Source organism: Eufriesea mexicana, unplaced genomic scaffold (assembly GCF_001483705.2).
Source record: "Eufriesea mexicana isolate 0111107269 unplaced genomic scaffold, ASM148370v2 scaffold377, whole genome shotgun sequence".
Lineage (NCBI taxonomy): Eukaryota > Metazoa > Arthropoda > Insecta > Hymenoptera > Apidae > Eufriesea > Eufriesea mexicana.
In genome coordinates this window covers 198,783-215,180 of record NW_016908524.1, presented here as the reverse complement: position 1 = coordinate 215,180, position 16,398 = coordinate 198,783, and the positions used below count along the sequence as shown (strand labels likewise).

The 16,398-nt window shown below is 35.8% G+C and overlaps 1 protein-coding gene across 4 annotated transcripts in view; it reads left to right on the top strand.

Annotated features, from left to right (window-relative positions):
* LOC108556251 (uncharacterized) overlaps positions 1 to 16,398 on the top strand; it is a 417,682-nt gene that overhangs the window by 219,868 nt on the left and 181,416 nt on the right. For 3 of the 4 annotated variants that reach the window (XM_017912262.1, XM_017912261.1, XM_017912263.1), the window contains one exon: positions 7,996 to 8,102. In XM_017912262.1, the coding sequence (XP_017767751.1) occupies positions 8,088 to 8,102 (15 nt within the window). In that variant the 5' untranslated portion in view covers positions 7,996 to 8,087. Of the gene's footprint in view, positions 1 to 7,562; positions 7,611 to 7,995; positions 8,103 to 16,398 lie in introns of those variants that run through there. The other variant, XM_017912264.1, reaches the window with a different exon arrangement.

Sequence of the window (16,398 nt, the reverse complement as noted above, 5' to 3'; positions counted from 1 at the left end):
AGGGAAGAAGTTGGAGGAATATAAAATTGCCCGTGCGAAGATGGAATATTTCAACGCGTGGTATCACTGAAATCTCCGCGCGACTTTGCCTCTATCGACGGGTTCGCGGTGTTATTTTTCTCTGTGTAAGAAAATTGTCTATCGGACTCGTGGCGATGCTTAACACCTTTCTGAAATGCTGGCCGCGCAGAAATAACCGGGAGCGTATCGTGTCTCGTAAAATCCGCGATGTGACTCGACACGGTCCACAGCTTTTCCGTGTTTCGTTTTTGAATTGGAACAAGGTCTTTGTCTATGAGTCATTCTATTTCGAATCGAGCGAACACGCGGTGCAACTATAACTAGGATCTGGATGTAATCCAATACGGTGCATACGTTTAAAATTATAGCGAAACCGTCAACGTGTTGTTCACTTTTTCTGCCCGTCTGTTTAATAGTCTAGGAAATTGATGACCACGCGATACGGTGGCCTCATATGGCTGGATTCATTAGGATTTATCCGCGACTGACGTTTACTGATCGTAAACGTCTCGGATAATACAAATATAGGCGATGGAGGAACTATTTCATTGGATCAGGTGACCAATGGTTTGCCTTTCGCTACGGAAACCACAGGGGAAGGACATTCCGAGTCGCGTTTCTCGATCTTTACAACGAAGGTAATTTTCTCGACACCCGGTATTACCAAATTCCTCGTGAGATTCACGTTTCATTTCACGCGTGTCGTAATTTATGTAAATTTTTTAGCTTACCACGATATTGGTCGAAAATGTCAATACAATCGAATAATTCAATCATAAATATATAATTTATAGCAATAAAATGGGTATAGCAATTTAATAGCTTTTGATCTCTTCATTTTTAAATTTCTTAGCTCACCACGATATTAATCGAAAATGTCAATACAATTAAATTATTCAGTCAAAATCTATGGGAAAGTTGAAATGGCTATAGCAATCCAATAAGTTCTGGTTCCTTCATTTATATGAAATTATTAACTCACTATGATATTAGTCGAAAATATCAATACAATTGGTAAATTCATCCAAAAACCTATACAAATTGAAATGGGTATAGCAATCCAATATTTTCTGATCCCTTCATTTATTTTAATTTCCTAGTTCATCACGATGTTAGTCGAAAATGTCGATACACTTGATAAATTCATTAAAAAATCTATCCAAATTAAAATGGCTATAGCAATTTCATAGCTTTTGATCCCTTCATTTATGAAAATTATTAAGCTCACCACGATATTAATTGAAAATGCTCATACAATTAAATTATTCAGTCAAAATCTATAGGAAAGTTAAAATGGCTATAGCAGTCTAATAGGTCCTGATCTCTTTATTTATGAAAATTTTTAAGCTCACCACGATATTAATTGGAAATGCTCATACAATTAAATTATTCTGTCAAAATCTATAAGAAAGTTAAAATGGCTATAGCAATCTTACAGGTTCTGATCCCTTCATTTATGAAAATTTTTAAGCTCATCACGATATTTGTCGAAAATGTCAATACAATTAAATTATTCAGCCAAACTTGATAGGAAAGTTGAAATGGCTATAGCAATCTAATACAGTCAAATCCCTTCATATATGTAAATTTCTTAGCTCACCACGATATTAGTGGAAAATATCAATACAATTAAATTATGTCATAAATATCCTAAAAATGATTTTTCTCTTATTTAATTTTCGAATTAAGTTTGCACCTCAGCAAGCACGTATTCTCTGGAAAGTTTCAGAAATATCTTGTCATAACATTGATTCGCTTGGAATTCATGTGGATTTATTAGCAATTTTGAAAATGTTCGTGATATTCGAACATACATGTGTCCCGCTTTTTGGTGAGTTTATCTGAAAATATTTTCTTTCGTTCAGTATATTTTATGAGAATCAGTATATCGAGGAAAATCAACTTGCCATATTTTTCCTGTGCTTTTCGTATCTTCTGCACATGTTTCGTCTGATATCCAGTGTTCCGCTTGTATATGCAGTATTTGGATCGCGTGTCTTATGAAAGGCAGGCTAAAATGTAATTAATCACTTTTCTACAGGTAATTAATTAACGTTCAATTTAATGGAAGGCTGCTAATTAGTTGGCATTCGCTAGCGTAGAAATGAAATTTACGGGGTGTATTGCATAAGAAATAATTAGGTACGCTTACTTCAGAAATGTAATAATTGTTTCATTAGCATACGTGTATTGCATAAGAAATAATTAGGTACGCTTACTTCAGAAATGTAATAATTGTTTCATTAGCATATATTATGAATATTCCAAAGTATAATACTTTGGTTGAAGGCGGAGATGGAAACGAATCTATAAATCCACCCCTCGTATTCAAGCCATTATAGTGGGATTAATTTAACTAATGGTGCAATAACATCCACCATTTTGTCGTTATGGCACTAGAATTATCAGACTGGTCAACATTAATGGCTTCGTATGTTTTCGTTTTCATTGCTTGTCGAGGCATAATAGGAATATAATTACGTGTACCGATTTATTTTTCTTATACTACTTGAGGTATTATTGCTCGTGTACACTCGAACTGCGAACTATCACTTGCGTGCACGTTGCATTATTTCTAGCGCTAGAAATTGAAATCACATCATTACCGTGAATTTCCAAATTATTTTTCAAACCTTTATCTTATCGGAACACTTGATTATGCAAATTTAGGATATTTCCTTCCAAAAAAGTGTCGAAGATCGAAAAAGATCGGAGAAGATTCCAGTTGGCGAAGTTATCAGGTTAGGTTAGGTTTGTTCATTATGCTAAACACAATCCGGGTTATACCTTTTATCGACGAGAAATGGTTTCCTCAGCCAGTGCTTAAGAATTTTCATTTCTCGCGCGTGTATGTTGCTAGAATTTCATTAAGTATCGCGATTTCGAGGCTGTACATCCATTAGAACTACGTACAATGGCAGTGGCTCCGGACTTTCGTTGTTCGCACACGAAACTACCTGCTTCTCTAATTTTCCTATTTTTTTCCCCTCCCACCACTTCTTTCTTTCCTTTTCCTCCTGTCCTCTTCTCCTACGCCAGTAATTAACTCAAAAATGCTAGCACCGTGGAACACCAGAAGCGTAACGGCACCGTGGAGTCCGCGCATTTTTAATTTCTTCTTCTCCTTTCCTTTTTCATCGCGCGCTGCATTTCTTTACGCATGCGTCGCACTGCGATGAATTTTCCGCAACTAGAAAGACCCATTTTATCAATTTTCCTTTGGACCAAATCTCGTACCCTACAATATATTGGCCAATGCTACTACGAAACTGGTTTTTAAGCTATTCAAAATTGTGCCATATAAAAGTAAGTGCAATTATTGATACAAATATGAAGACAGCGTTATGTAACGTAAGAATATAAACGGGAAGTCATCCAGAGTCAATAGAATAATAAGAATATGCAATTTATTAATTAGCCATTTATTAATTTGTCATTTATTAATTAACCATTTAAGAAGTTTCTTGAAACGGTAGGTAATGACGATATTCAAAAATTTCCAATGCTATATAATTTATTAATTAGCCTTTTAAATAAGAAATTTCATAAAACTATAAATAATAACGATATTTAAAAATTTCCGATGATGTATATTTTATTAATTACCTCTTTGAATTAGAAGTTTCATAAAACGGTAACTAATGTCGATATTCAAAAATTTCCAGTCATGTATAATTTATTAATTAGCCATTTAAATAAGAAATTTCATAAAACGGTAAATAATGTCGATATTTAAAAATTTCCAGTGATGTATAATCCAGTAATTAGCTCTTTAAGTAAGAAATTTCATAAAACTATAACTAATGACGATATTCAAAAATTTCCAGTCATGTATAATTTATTAATTAGCTCTTTAAATAAGAAGTTTCATAAAACGGTGACTAATGACAATATTTAAATATTTCCAATGCTATATAATTTATTAATTAGTCATTTAAATAAGAAATTTCATAAAACGGTGAGTAATGACAATATCTGAAAATTCCAAATGATATATAATTTATTAATTATCCATTTAAATAAGAAATTTCATAAAATGGTAACTAATGTCGATATTTAAAAAATTCCAGTGATGTATAATTCATTAATTAGCTCTTTAAATAAGAAGTTTCATAAAATGTTAATTAATGACGAGATTTAAAAATTTTCAATGAAGTATAATTCAGTAATTAGTTCTTTAAATAAGAAGTTTCATGAATTGGTAACTAATGTCGATATTCAAAAATTGCCAATGTTGTATAATGTAATCCAGTAATTAACTCTTTAAATAAAAAGTTTCAAAAAACGGTAACTAATGTCGTCGTTTAAAAATCTCCAATAATGTATAATTTATTAATTAGCTCTTTGTATAAGAAGTTTCATGAAATGGTAACGAATAACGATATTTAAAAATTTCCAACGAAGTATAATTCTGTAATTAGATCTTTATATAAAAAGTTTCATGAAACAGTGACAAATGACGATATTCAAAAATTTCCACCATTGTTTGTTGCAATTGTAGCTATATATTAAATACACGATACGTACACAAGAATTGTATTTTGGCGAATTTTTGGCAAACGGAGCTGGAGACGCGTCGTAAACCTGATGTTACGTTAATTCGATAATGAGTCTGAGTGAATACCACGTTTTGCAACCTGTCAAAGAATCGTCGACATGGTTCCACGCTTGAGGAGAGGAACAGGTAGTAATTATCTAGCCTTTGCTGGGTCTATGGCATTAATAAAGCACAGAGTGAACGGGGTAATTTCTAATCAACGAACGACGGACGTTGGGAAAACTCGCAGACTGACAAACGTGCGGGAAATTCTTTTGAAAAGCGAGAGTTTCAACGTGTGATGCTATGCGTACACGCTGGATAATTATAATGCTTCTTGTTTCGCTTTTTATCGCGTCGGTATCGTTTGATACATTCGTTCCACCAGTTGTTTGTCTTCTCCGCTTTGGCCATTGATCCATCATCGGTCACGTGATCGTGGTTTAATCAAATAGAAAAGGAAAATTTCGAGTGTCCAGTTTGAGGTTGAAGAGATCAATCGATATTTAACCCCTTGCTCTGGGACGATGAGAATTTTTCGACTCGATCGATTAGCGAGCCTAACACGCTTTTGCGATGGAAAGTTTCTTGAAACGGAAGATTCTGTTTCGAATGGAATTATAAATATTCGGAAATTTATTTGCACGGTGGCTTTGCCCTATTTTCCATTTTCATCGACGAAGATGAAACTAAATAATCACCATGGATTATCCCCGTTCTCCATAATGGCACCGGTGGAGTGCAAAAGATTAAATGGAATTATAATGTTTGTTTTATCATTATTTTTTTTCAATCGTTGTTTCCATAAATATTTTTCGCGTTATTTTATTCGTACTTTTAATATTTTAAACATCGATTCGAGAAATCGATTTAATACCGGCTTAATATCGAAACGGAACACGCTTCTGCGATGAAACATTTATTCAGACAGAAGTTATCTGTTTTATCTGTACTTATCTTTACTTATCTGTTTACTTTGCCTCCTATACTTATCTGTTTTGAAAGCAAAAGGTAATACTCGATATTGCTTCGTTATTTTTATAATAATTTTTTAGCTCAATATCGCTCGGAAGAATTTAATATAGATTTAAATCCGGCTCGTCCGACAATTCCTCGAGGTAAATGGCTCGATAAGGCAGAATAAGTTCGAGATCAATATTCGCGATGAACATTTGTTATTTAATTGGTGGTTGCCAGTAGATTAATCGCGGTTGATGACGGTTCTGGTAGCGATCGTGTATAATGGCTATCCGATAGGTCGAAAGTTTGGCGTATCAATCTGTCTTAACCACATGTTCGACTCGGTTAGGCTAATGATTCATCTCCATCTCGATCATCGGTCCATAAGTATTTCTCGTAATTTCCAGTGCAATAGATCAGGCACGAGGCAGCGGGAAGTTAGAAAGCTACTAAAAGTTCTAATCACTGGTCGAAATTTTTATTCATTTTCATATTTTCCCATTGAACTTTATTAAGAAATATGTATTGCATTCAGGGTATAGAATTGAAAGGAATTTACAGGACGCGTTCCCTCTTCTTCATTAATCCTTTGCATTCTGAGAATTTCTTAATTTGATAAAGCAGCAAATAATTCAAAGCAATTCATTTCGTAAAGCAAGAATTATGAATATTCGCGAATTTATTACGTTATTGGTACATATTATTTACGAGATTAATTAAATATTCTAATTAATTTATATTTGTTTATCTATAATTCTACATCGATTTCAAAGTACTAAGAGTAAAGCACAGTGTTATTTGCATTTGTTATAAGTAATTATATATGTTATATCCAATTATAATTAAATATTGATTGGATTAAATTATAGTTAGATTATAATTAGATATAAAATTATGTCATATCTATTATATCTAACTTAATACGTTATCTAATTTTATTTATAAGATATATATTAAAAATTACAATTAAACCTAGCAATATTGAAATAAATTTATTATTTATTTACAATTCTCTATTTCCATAGTGGAATGCAAAAGACTTTGTCCATTTAATCCTAAGACGACGTTTACGAATTTCGAATCCCAACTAGCCAGGCGGAAACGAAGGCAATCCCCACTCTGTTTTCAAAACAATACCCTATTGGCCATATCGCTCCTATTCGTCCCATCTTCAGTCTCTGCTTGACCTTTGTGTCGCGCGAACGTGAACCGAATAGACGAGGTCCAAGCGCCTTAACACTGGAACTACCAACCTGTAACGTATACCTAAACCAACTATAAGCAACATAACATTGACGCAGTCTCAATTAGCAAAAATTGGAAATACGATATAGCCAATATTAAATTTAAATCAATATAACCACCTAATCAACGTTTAAACAAAATAATCCTATTTGTTAATTTTTCCGCGACTTTGTCCTAATATTTATTATCAGAAATATCATTAACCGTATATCAGAAAACAAAAGTCCTACCTTTCTTCCACGAAGTAGCTTCGAGTGCAAATGGTTAATAGTTGCAGTGTTAACCTCATCCGTGTAGCGTCACAATTAGCAGCCTATCCCATCACCAAGGTAAGCACCTCTCGACGACCAATGGAACGAAACCCTGAACCCTCGAACCCATCGATTTATCGCGGGGAAAGTCGATAATCGTGTCCCAAATTTCGCTCCGTGCTTGGCCAACGTTCACCACCCGCCCGACTTGACCCGATCCGATCCAGTGCAGATCCGCGAAATGGAAAATTTCGCGAATCACTCCGGTCAGCAACTCATACGCGTATCAAGAGACCTCGAAGTTCCGCCGGAATCCGTGACACGTGGTCTCGTTAACTCGTTGCCTGTCGACGCGAAATTATAAACAGAAGCTGTCACTGCGAGAGAACAAAAGCTGAAGAATGGCCAGGAGGGATTGCGAGGCAAAGAGTGGATCTAGGTTACGTAAGCTCGAGACCACGTGTCACGAGAGTGCAATAGGCTCTGCATCTCTTTATTCCTTTCGTTGCATCTCGTGGGCCGGAGCTTCGTTAACCTTGCCAGCGATGGCGACAACTGGCAACAGGCGGTTTCGCCTGCTGCTTCGTTAGAGGCAGGTATGGATGAATGCACGGAATAATTGAGAGGGTGGGTCTTTAATGCGAATTCTTAATTACGCTTTTCTGCCCGAGCAGCACACGCGTGCACGCTCGTGTCCGTGCGCTCGCGCAGCACGGTGTTCGAATTGAAAAGACGGAAGGCCTGGTTTCTTGGCCGGGGCTGCACGTCTTCCGGGTCTCGACACCTCCGAAGGATATTTATATAACCCAATTTTCGAAGCGTTCCGCGATGGTAAATAGCAGAGCCGGGGCTGTTCCTTTCATCCCCTGTTGTTCGAAAATATTTGCCCGGACAAACACGACCAGACGGTTTCCCATTAACCGGTGTACAGAGAATGAAGGGGAAAAAAGTGCAACTGACTCTTTCTTTCTTTTCTTTCAGCCCGAGAGCTTACGGCGCGCTGCAGTGGGAATTTTAAACTGCTGCGCGGCTGCCCGTTCGACTGGGCCGGACTTTAGAGCTGGAGAATATACATGGTGAAAGTTTTGGTGAGTGATCATTGAATTCTCGTTGTAATCCTTTCTTTTTCCGAGCACATATAGGGTGTTTCTTCGGGGGTTGGCGAATACAGAGTCTTGCGACAACTTTTAACCCTTTGCACTCGAGAGGCGCCCTTCAGTCGCCATTTGATCAAATTTCGAAGCTCGATGTTAATTAATATATCAAATTTAAAATAATGTGACAGTGTGCGAGGTATCGAAATTAAATAATTATTATACGATTCGTTATTTACTGCTCAAGAAATATTATCAGCTTGATAGCAGGAAATTTTTTAACTGGTATCCCTCTTTAGCCAAAAACTCGCCGAGTGCAGAGGGTTAAAACATCTAGAACGATAGGGGATGGTAAATATAAATTATTGGAATCGCTGTTTGATAGATTGCAATATTTTTCATAATAAAAATTTCGGTTTACGTTCCCGTTACGTTATAACAGTGAAAAATAGATTTCAGACCTAAAATTCTGATATTTAGATAGATCTTATTAACACTTCGACTACTCCGCATTTCTTAAATGGCAGACCTAGAGGACCACGATAAAATTTCCACCATTCTTACGATACAATAATGAATTATCAAACAATATGGCAAAACAAAAATTATTAATATCTTCTACTCATAGTTCTCTATTTATTTACGTTGTTCAAATATTCAAAAATTGATTAGAAGGAAACAAATATAAATTAAAAAAATTAGTATCGCTGAACACTGGTGACTACCATGACAGTCAGAACGTGTTAAAGCTATGTATAATCGCGTAAAAGGAGGGCGAGATTTATTTTCCAATTCGTGGAAAGGAATAATTGGCTAGTAAACATTAATTGGTATACGCAATCTTCTACCCCTTTGTCCATTCCAACAAAAGTAATTAACACATTGTGTACCGCATAGGAATCTCTAAGACATACGTCAGGGACTGCAAGACAGTTTTGACCAAATAATGTGTTGACATCTAAGGTCCATAACAGATAGCGCATGAAAAACGAGAAAAATTGTGAACGGTCCTTAATCCATTTGCATCATTAAGCGGAATAATCCGCACGCGATAACTGTTGCTTACCTATTTTCAATTTATCTACTGTAAAGCTATGTGGGAAAATGAACATTTATATTGTAACATCATATAGAATGATTTTATTTAAAAATATATCGAATTTTTGGACGAAATGTACATAAAAATTTGTTTGTTATACTTAATTTCAACCAAAAGCTTGATAAAATCTGTTTAGAGGATGCAAATGGGTTAACAGATAGCACGTAAAACACGAGAAAACTCGCGAACGATACGCAATGCGTTAATTACTTTCTTTGTAGTAGAAAGGGGTACAAAATTACGTATACCCACGTTTGAGCTGAAATAAATTAGAAATTAATTTCCAAGAAAGGGCAATAAAATATAGGATATCTTTCCCTTCTGTCATACAAATATCTCATGTAATATTACTCTGGAGAACTTGAAGAAATACTCGATGTAACTGTATACGTGGAAAAATGATCGACACCCCATTAAATGGTACTGAAACATACCCACGTTTGAGCTGAAATAAATTAGAAATTAATTTCCAAGAAAGGGCAATAAAATATAGGATATCTTTCCCTTCTGTCATACAAATATCTCATGTAATATTACTCTGGAGAACTTGAAGAAATACTCGATGTAACTGTATACGTGGAAAAATGATCGACACCCCATTAAATGGTACTGAAACATACCCACGTTTGAGCTGAAATAAATTAGAAATTAATTTCCAAGAAAGGGCAATAAAATATAGGATATCTTTCCCTTCTGTCATACAAATATCTCATGTAATATTACTCTGGAGAACTTGAAGAAATACTCGATGTAACTGTATACGTGGAAAAATGATCGACACCCCATTAAATGGTACTGAAACATACCCACGTTTGAGCTGAAATAAATTAGAAATTAATTTCCAAGAAAGGGCAATAAAATATAGGATATCTTTCCCTTCTGTCATACAAATATCTCATGTAATATTACTCTGGAGAACTTGAAGAAATACTCGATGTAACTGTATACGTGGAAAAATGATCGACACCCCATTAAATGGTACTGAAACATACCCACGTTTGAGCTGAAATAAATTAGAAATTAATTTCCAAGAAAGGGCAATAAAATATAGGATATCTTTCCCTTCTGTCATACAAATATCTCATGTAATATTACTCTGGAGAACTTGAAGAAATACTCGATGTAACTGTATACGTGGAAAAATGATCGACACCCCATTAAATGGTACTGAAACATACCCACGTTTGAGCTGAAATAAATTAGAAATTAATTTCCAAGAAAGGGCAATAAAATATAGGATATCTTTCCCTTCTGTCATACAAATATCTCATGTAATATTACTCTGGAGAACTTGAAGAAATACTCGATGTAACTGTATACGTGGAAAAATGATCGACACCCCATTAAATGGTACTGAAACATACCCACGTTTGAGCTGAAATAAATTAGAAATTAATTTCCAAGAAAGGGCAATAAAATATAGGATATCTTTCCCTTCTGTCATACAAATATCTCATGTAATATTACTCTGGAGAACTTGAAGAAATACTCGATGTAACTGTATACGTGGAAAAATGATCGACACCCCATTAAATGGTACTGAAACATACCCACGTTTGAGCTGAAATAAATTAGAAATTAATTTCCAAGAAAGGGCAATAAAATATAGGATATCTTTCCCTTCTGTCATACAAATATCTCATGTAATATTACTCTGGAGAACTTGAAGAAATACTCGATGTAACTGTATACGTGGAAAAATGATCGACACCCCATTAAATGGTACTGAAACATACCCACGTTTGAGCTGAAATAAATTAGAAATTAATTTCCAAGAAAGGGCAATAAAATATAGGATATCTTTCCCTTCTGTCATACAAATATCTCATGTAATATTACTCTGGAGAACTTGAAGAAATACTCGATGTAACTGTATACGTGGAAAAATGATCGACACCCCATTAAATGGTACTGAAACATACCCACGTTTGAGCTGAAATAAATTAGAAATTAATTTCCAAGAAAGGGCAATAAAATATAGGATATCTTTCCCTTCTGTCATACAAATATCTCATGTAATATTACTCTGGAGAACTTGAAGAAATACTCGATGTAACTGTATACGTGGAAAAATGATCGACACCCCATTAAATGGTACTGAAACATACCCACGTTTGAGCTGAAATAAATTAGAAATTAATTTCCAAGAAAGGGCAATAAAATATAGGATATCTTTCCCTTCTGTCATACAAATATCTCATGTAATATTACTCTGGAGAACTTGAAGAAATACTCGATGTAACTGTATACGTGGAAAAATGATCGACACCCCATTAAATGGTACTGAAACATACCCACGTTTGAGCTGAAATAAATTAGAAATTAATTTCCAAGAAAGGGCAATAAAATATAGGATATCTTTCCCTTCTGTCATACAAATATCTCATGTAATATTACTCTGGAGAACTTGAAGAAATACTCGATGTAACTGTATACGTGGAAAAATGATCGACACCCCATTAAATGGTACTGAAACATACCCACGTTTGAGCTGAAATAAATTAGAAATTAATTTCCAAGAAAGGGCAATAAAATATAGGATATCTTTCCCTTCTGTCATACAAATATCTCCTGTAATATTACTCTGGGGAACTTGAAGAAATACTCGATGTAACTGTATACGTGGAAAAATGATCGACACCCCATTAAATGGTACTGAAACATACCCACGTTTGAGCTGAAATAAATTAGAAATTAATTTCCAAGAAAGGGCAATAAAATATAGGATATCTTTCCCTTCTGTCATACAAATATCTCATGTAATATTACTCTGGAGAACTTGAAGAAATACTCGATGTAACTGTATACGTGGAAAAATGATCGACACCCCATTAAATGGTACTGAAACATACCCACGTTTGAGCTGAAATAAATTAGAAATTAATTTCCAAGAAAGGGCAGTAAAATAGAGGATATCCTTCTCTTCCATCATACAAATATCTCGCGCGATATTACTCTGGAGAACTTGAAGAAATACTCGATGTAACCGTACACGTTAAACTCTTGCGCGAGATCTCTGCACCGCAACAAATGCCTCGTCGTTACCCATACACGGATTCTCACTTGGGGAAAGTGTTAATTATACCATCGATTTCCGATAACTTCATCATCCCTCGGTTAATTCGCGATAACTTTTCTCGATCCTGTTCCAAGACATCTCTACCGCTTTCTCGATATACCGGAGGCCCGGTTATCAGCTTAGAATCCCCGGTGACGTCGGGGATGGGCAAGAAAAATAATATCGCGAACTCCACTGCGAGGGTTCGAATAACCCTGCACGCCCGCGTGAATCGGTCCGGGGAAGCTAACCCCGTCGACGAAAGGAAACGAAATTCTAGCCTGGAAAAATCCAGCGTGTTCCGGCCGTGAATCGAGTTATCGTTAGTCCGAGGTAATGGCTATTCGTCAGCTAGCGGAATTGCTTCTCGAAATGGAGTGGTTGGTTATAACGCGCTATATCGGCTGTAGCTAGACGCTATTTGAAAGTCAAATACTTGCGTGGAAGACGAAAGGGGTGGGTCGGTTACACGGCGCCGTTTCAACGCCGGGACAGGGTGAAAAGGGGCGAAGGAAGAACCCCCGCGAGATCTCGAGACATTTCGTAGCGTCGCAGATATCTACTGCTCCTACGTAGACCGCAGACTTCATCCGATTAACGACGCTGGCTCCTGTAATGCTAGCATCCTGTCAAATTTCCTGTACCCGACCTGATTTAATTTCGATCCATCTATCGAGCTCCTTTGACATTTTTCAACTGGTCACCCTTTTGTTTCTTCTCCCATTATTTTTTCGAATATTCGTCTACTTTGGATGCCTATTATTTATCAGATTCGCTCGTAGCGTTAGGTATAGTAGTCTGCTTCTGTTGGAAAGGTGAGTTCAGTTGTGGATAAAATTCACTCTAGGATGTAAGATACGAATAAATAGTTTATAAGATATTGTTTATAGAATTGGGGGTTTAGGTGAATCGCGTCATGTACCCTCTTGACGCTCTCTCAGGAGTCAGGTACAGCTGCAGATGTATGTTACAATTAGAGGAGTCGATCAGTTTCTTGAGAGAAGCACTAGAAGAAACATATACCTTCTTTGAGAAATAAAATACTTTAACAATTAATAATTAATAGTAAAATAACTATATATTCTCTGTTGAAGTCTAACTAAAATAACTGATAACTAATAACTAATAGTAAAATAACTGTATGTTCCTTGTTGAAGTCTGACTAAAATAACTAATAACTAATAGTAAAATGTCTATATATTCTCTATTGGTTATTTTAGTTAGTAGTTATTTTACTATTAGTTATTAGTTAGTAGTTATTTTGCTATTAGTTATTAGTTAGTAGTTATTTTGCTATTAGTTATTAGTTAGTAATTATTTCACTATTAGAACCCATAATCCCAATAGTTCCTTATAGTAGACATGTCAAAATCGTTCAACCTTTGACACGTTGACTGCCACGGTGATGAGTTCCCTCAGTAGGGCCATAGTAGTGATCAGTCACCAACGATACTAATTTTAACTATTTTTTTAAAATTCGAGCAACGTAGACAAATAGTTTTATTAATAACTTGCTCTATTTTTGTCCATATTGTTCAAAAATTCGTAATCATATTCCAAAAACAATGAAATTCATCGTGTCCCCTTTTCCCTGGGGGAACGATATAAAAAGTGGAAAAGTGGAAAATAAAAAATGAAAAGTAAAGCGGGCAACGTTTTTTCAGCAGAGAAAATTGGTGTTCCGTGTTTGAGTGGTTCACAGGCCAAACGATTAATTCCATTCTCTGAATTTTTAATACCAGTTTCAACACCGAAGTACTTGAATTTTATTTAATTTAAATTTCAGTGCCAAAGCACTCGATCGCTGCTTAACATTGTATATGTATAAAATAAATTTCCACTTTCTGTTTCACGGAGTTGGCTAATTTGGTCAACGAGTGGTTCAATTGTTTCGCGCGAAGAAGAGTAGAGAAAAGACAGTGCTAAGGAATGGTGGTATATTATACTGTATTATGCTACTATCAGGCTTCTAAGTACCTTTTTTGATAGCAGGATTTTAGAAGCTAGATGTTTTCCATCCTACGTGGGAACGAGGAACAGGAAGTTCGTGTTTCCTTTAGGAGTTTTATACTTTACGAAGTTCCTTGGACCTTGTTGTTTCTCAATCTCATCTCAATTTCAGGAAAATACCTACTCCGTGTTAGCATCTATCAGGCCGTACGTTTATCATAACGTTATGTTCGTGAACGAATAATTAGTTGAATGAATCTCTTTCGGTTCAAATTAAACAGATCTTAAACGAAATAGCTTTACGTTGGCCTCTTAACGATGAAAGTTAGAGAAAATCGTGGATCTGTTCCTTGGATGCTGCGACTTTCCAACCAACCTGCAGATATGAGTAAAATAAGTAAAATTCCTCGTATCGTATCGAAAGCTTCTTTATTAATATCTAGGAAATTGGTGCAACTCGAATTTCAATATACAATACGGGTTCTAGCAACAAGGCTGCATTGGAAAAATACAAGTCGGTCGAAAGGAAAAAACTAAAACTGGAACTGAAACTGGACTGGACTGAAACTGAAACTGAAAACTGAAACTGACCTTTCGCAAATTTTGTGGGTGCTTATATAATGTTAGTTTTTGGTGGGCCATTAGTCCTTGAAAATGACCATTAGTCCTTAATGAAAGTAGGAATGAGTCAATTGTTTTTGGACCCTGAAATTGGCCTGCGTTTATCAGCCAGGCCCTTCTAGTGACTAAGGGCTAACGAATCGTTAGTCATCCAACAAAATTATTATATTCTCCAAAATTTGAAATGAAAGCTTTCAAATTAATATTTATATTTGTCATATTCAAATTAATTTATATTAATATATATTAATTAATCTTTAGACTGTACCTAGGTCCAATCTTTAGACCACCGTCTATCCAATCGTATCCTTTCTAGACATACTATTTTCTCACAACTTCCTTGATTGAATAGAAATTTTCTCATACATTCAGCGAAATAAATGAAATGATAAAATAAAAAAAGAAAATGTCACGGGAAAAAAGGAGCGTTCAGTTTTAAAAACCGCGATCGCACTCTTGGCCCGCGACACTTCGATTTATCAAATTTGTTATGCTCTTAAACGCATTTTTGTTTGTTTAACGTAGCACGAGCCTCGGTTTATTTGATTTCCCACGCATTTTAGCGTGTTCGATTCCGAGTGTATCTCCGAACGGGGAGCATAAATTTTATTGGAACGCGATTGGCACGCGCGGAGATGCTCGGACGACCTTTTGAGATTTTGCGATCGAACGCAATAAATCCTTGCGATGAATCCTTCGATATCATTTGTTTAATTGCAATCACCGGCCGATACATCGTGCCCGGTCCCGACGCGGCTCGTCGTCGATGTTGATTTTTAATTTCGAGTCGAAAGGACCGGCGTTCGTTGTTTGAGTTGCAATCGAATTAAATGAAAAGCTGATTGGTCCCCACGACTGCGGCGTACATTTATCATAAGATTTCTTGCCGCGATGGCGAAAGAAAAACGGAAACTTCTGCAGAGGAGATTGCGTTCAATTATTTCGCTGCTTCGCGAATCATCGATACCCTGTTGAATTCTCGCGGTTATCTTATGGGAATTTCACTCGCCACCTGTCTTCCGGCTGATGGAAAAATATGCTCGATAACTGGCTTGCACGCGAATAAAAATGTAAGTCGACGTGTTAATTTTTTGAACATCCTATTTCGAAGAATAAATCGAGATTAAATTCTCATTGGTGATACTTTTACTTCGTTAATAAATTTTTCATCTCGCGATGTAGAAATTAATTATTAAAAATTTGGTAACGCGTGAAAAAATATATTCTTCGTTGATGTGATGAGGGAAGATGAGTAGAAGTTTGTTTTAGGACAAACAGCTGTTGTTAGGTTGAATATTGTCATTGTATTTGATGATCACAGGAATAAGAGATCAGTAACTCCATCCTGTTGCTCAGGTTCACTGCTGTCAGCTAGGTTGATGGTGAACTGGATCTTATCGGATACTTAAAGGGTGCTTGTCGTATCCGCAGAACACATTCGAGACTTTCCCATGCTTGAACCCTTAAATGGCCACCATAAAACCGTTTCCAGGCTTCTCTAACTTGGACTAAAAGACAATCACGCGTGTACGCTCATATTCCTATGAAAAGCCCTCGATTAT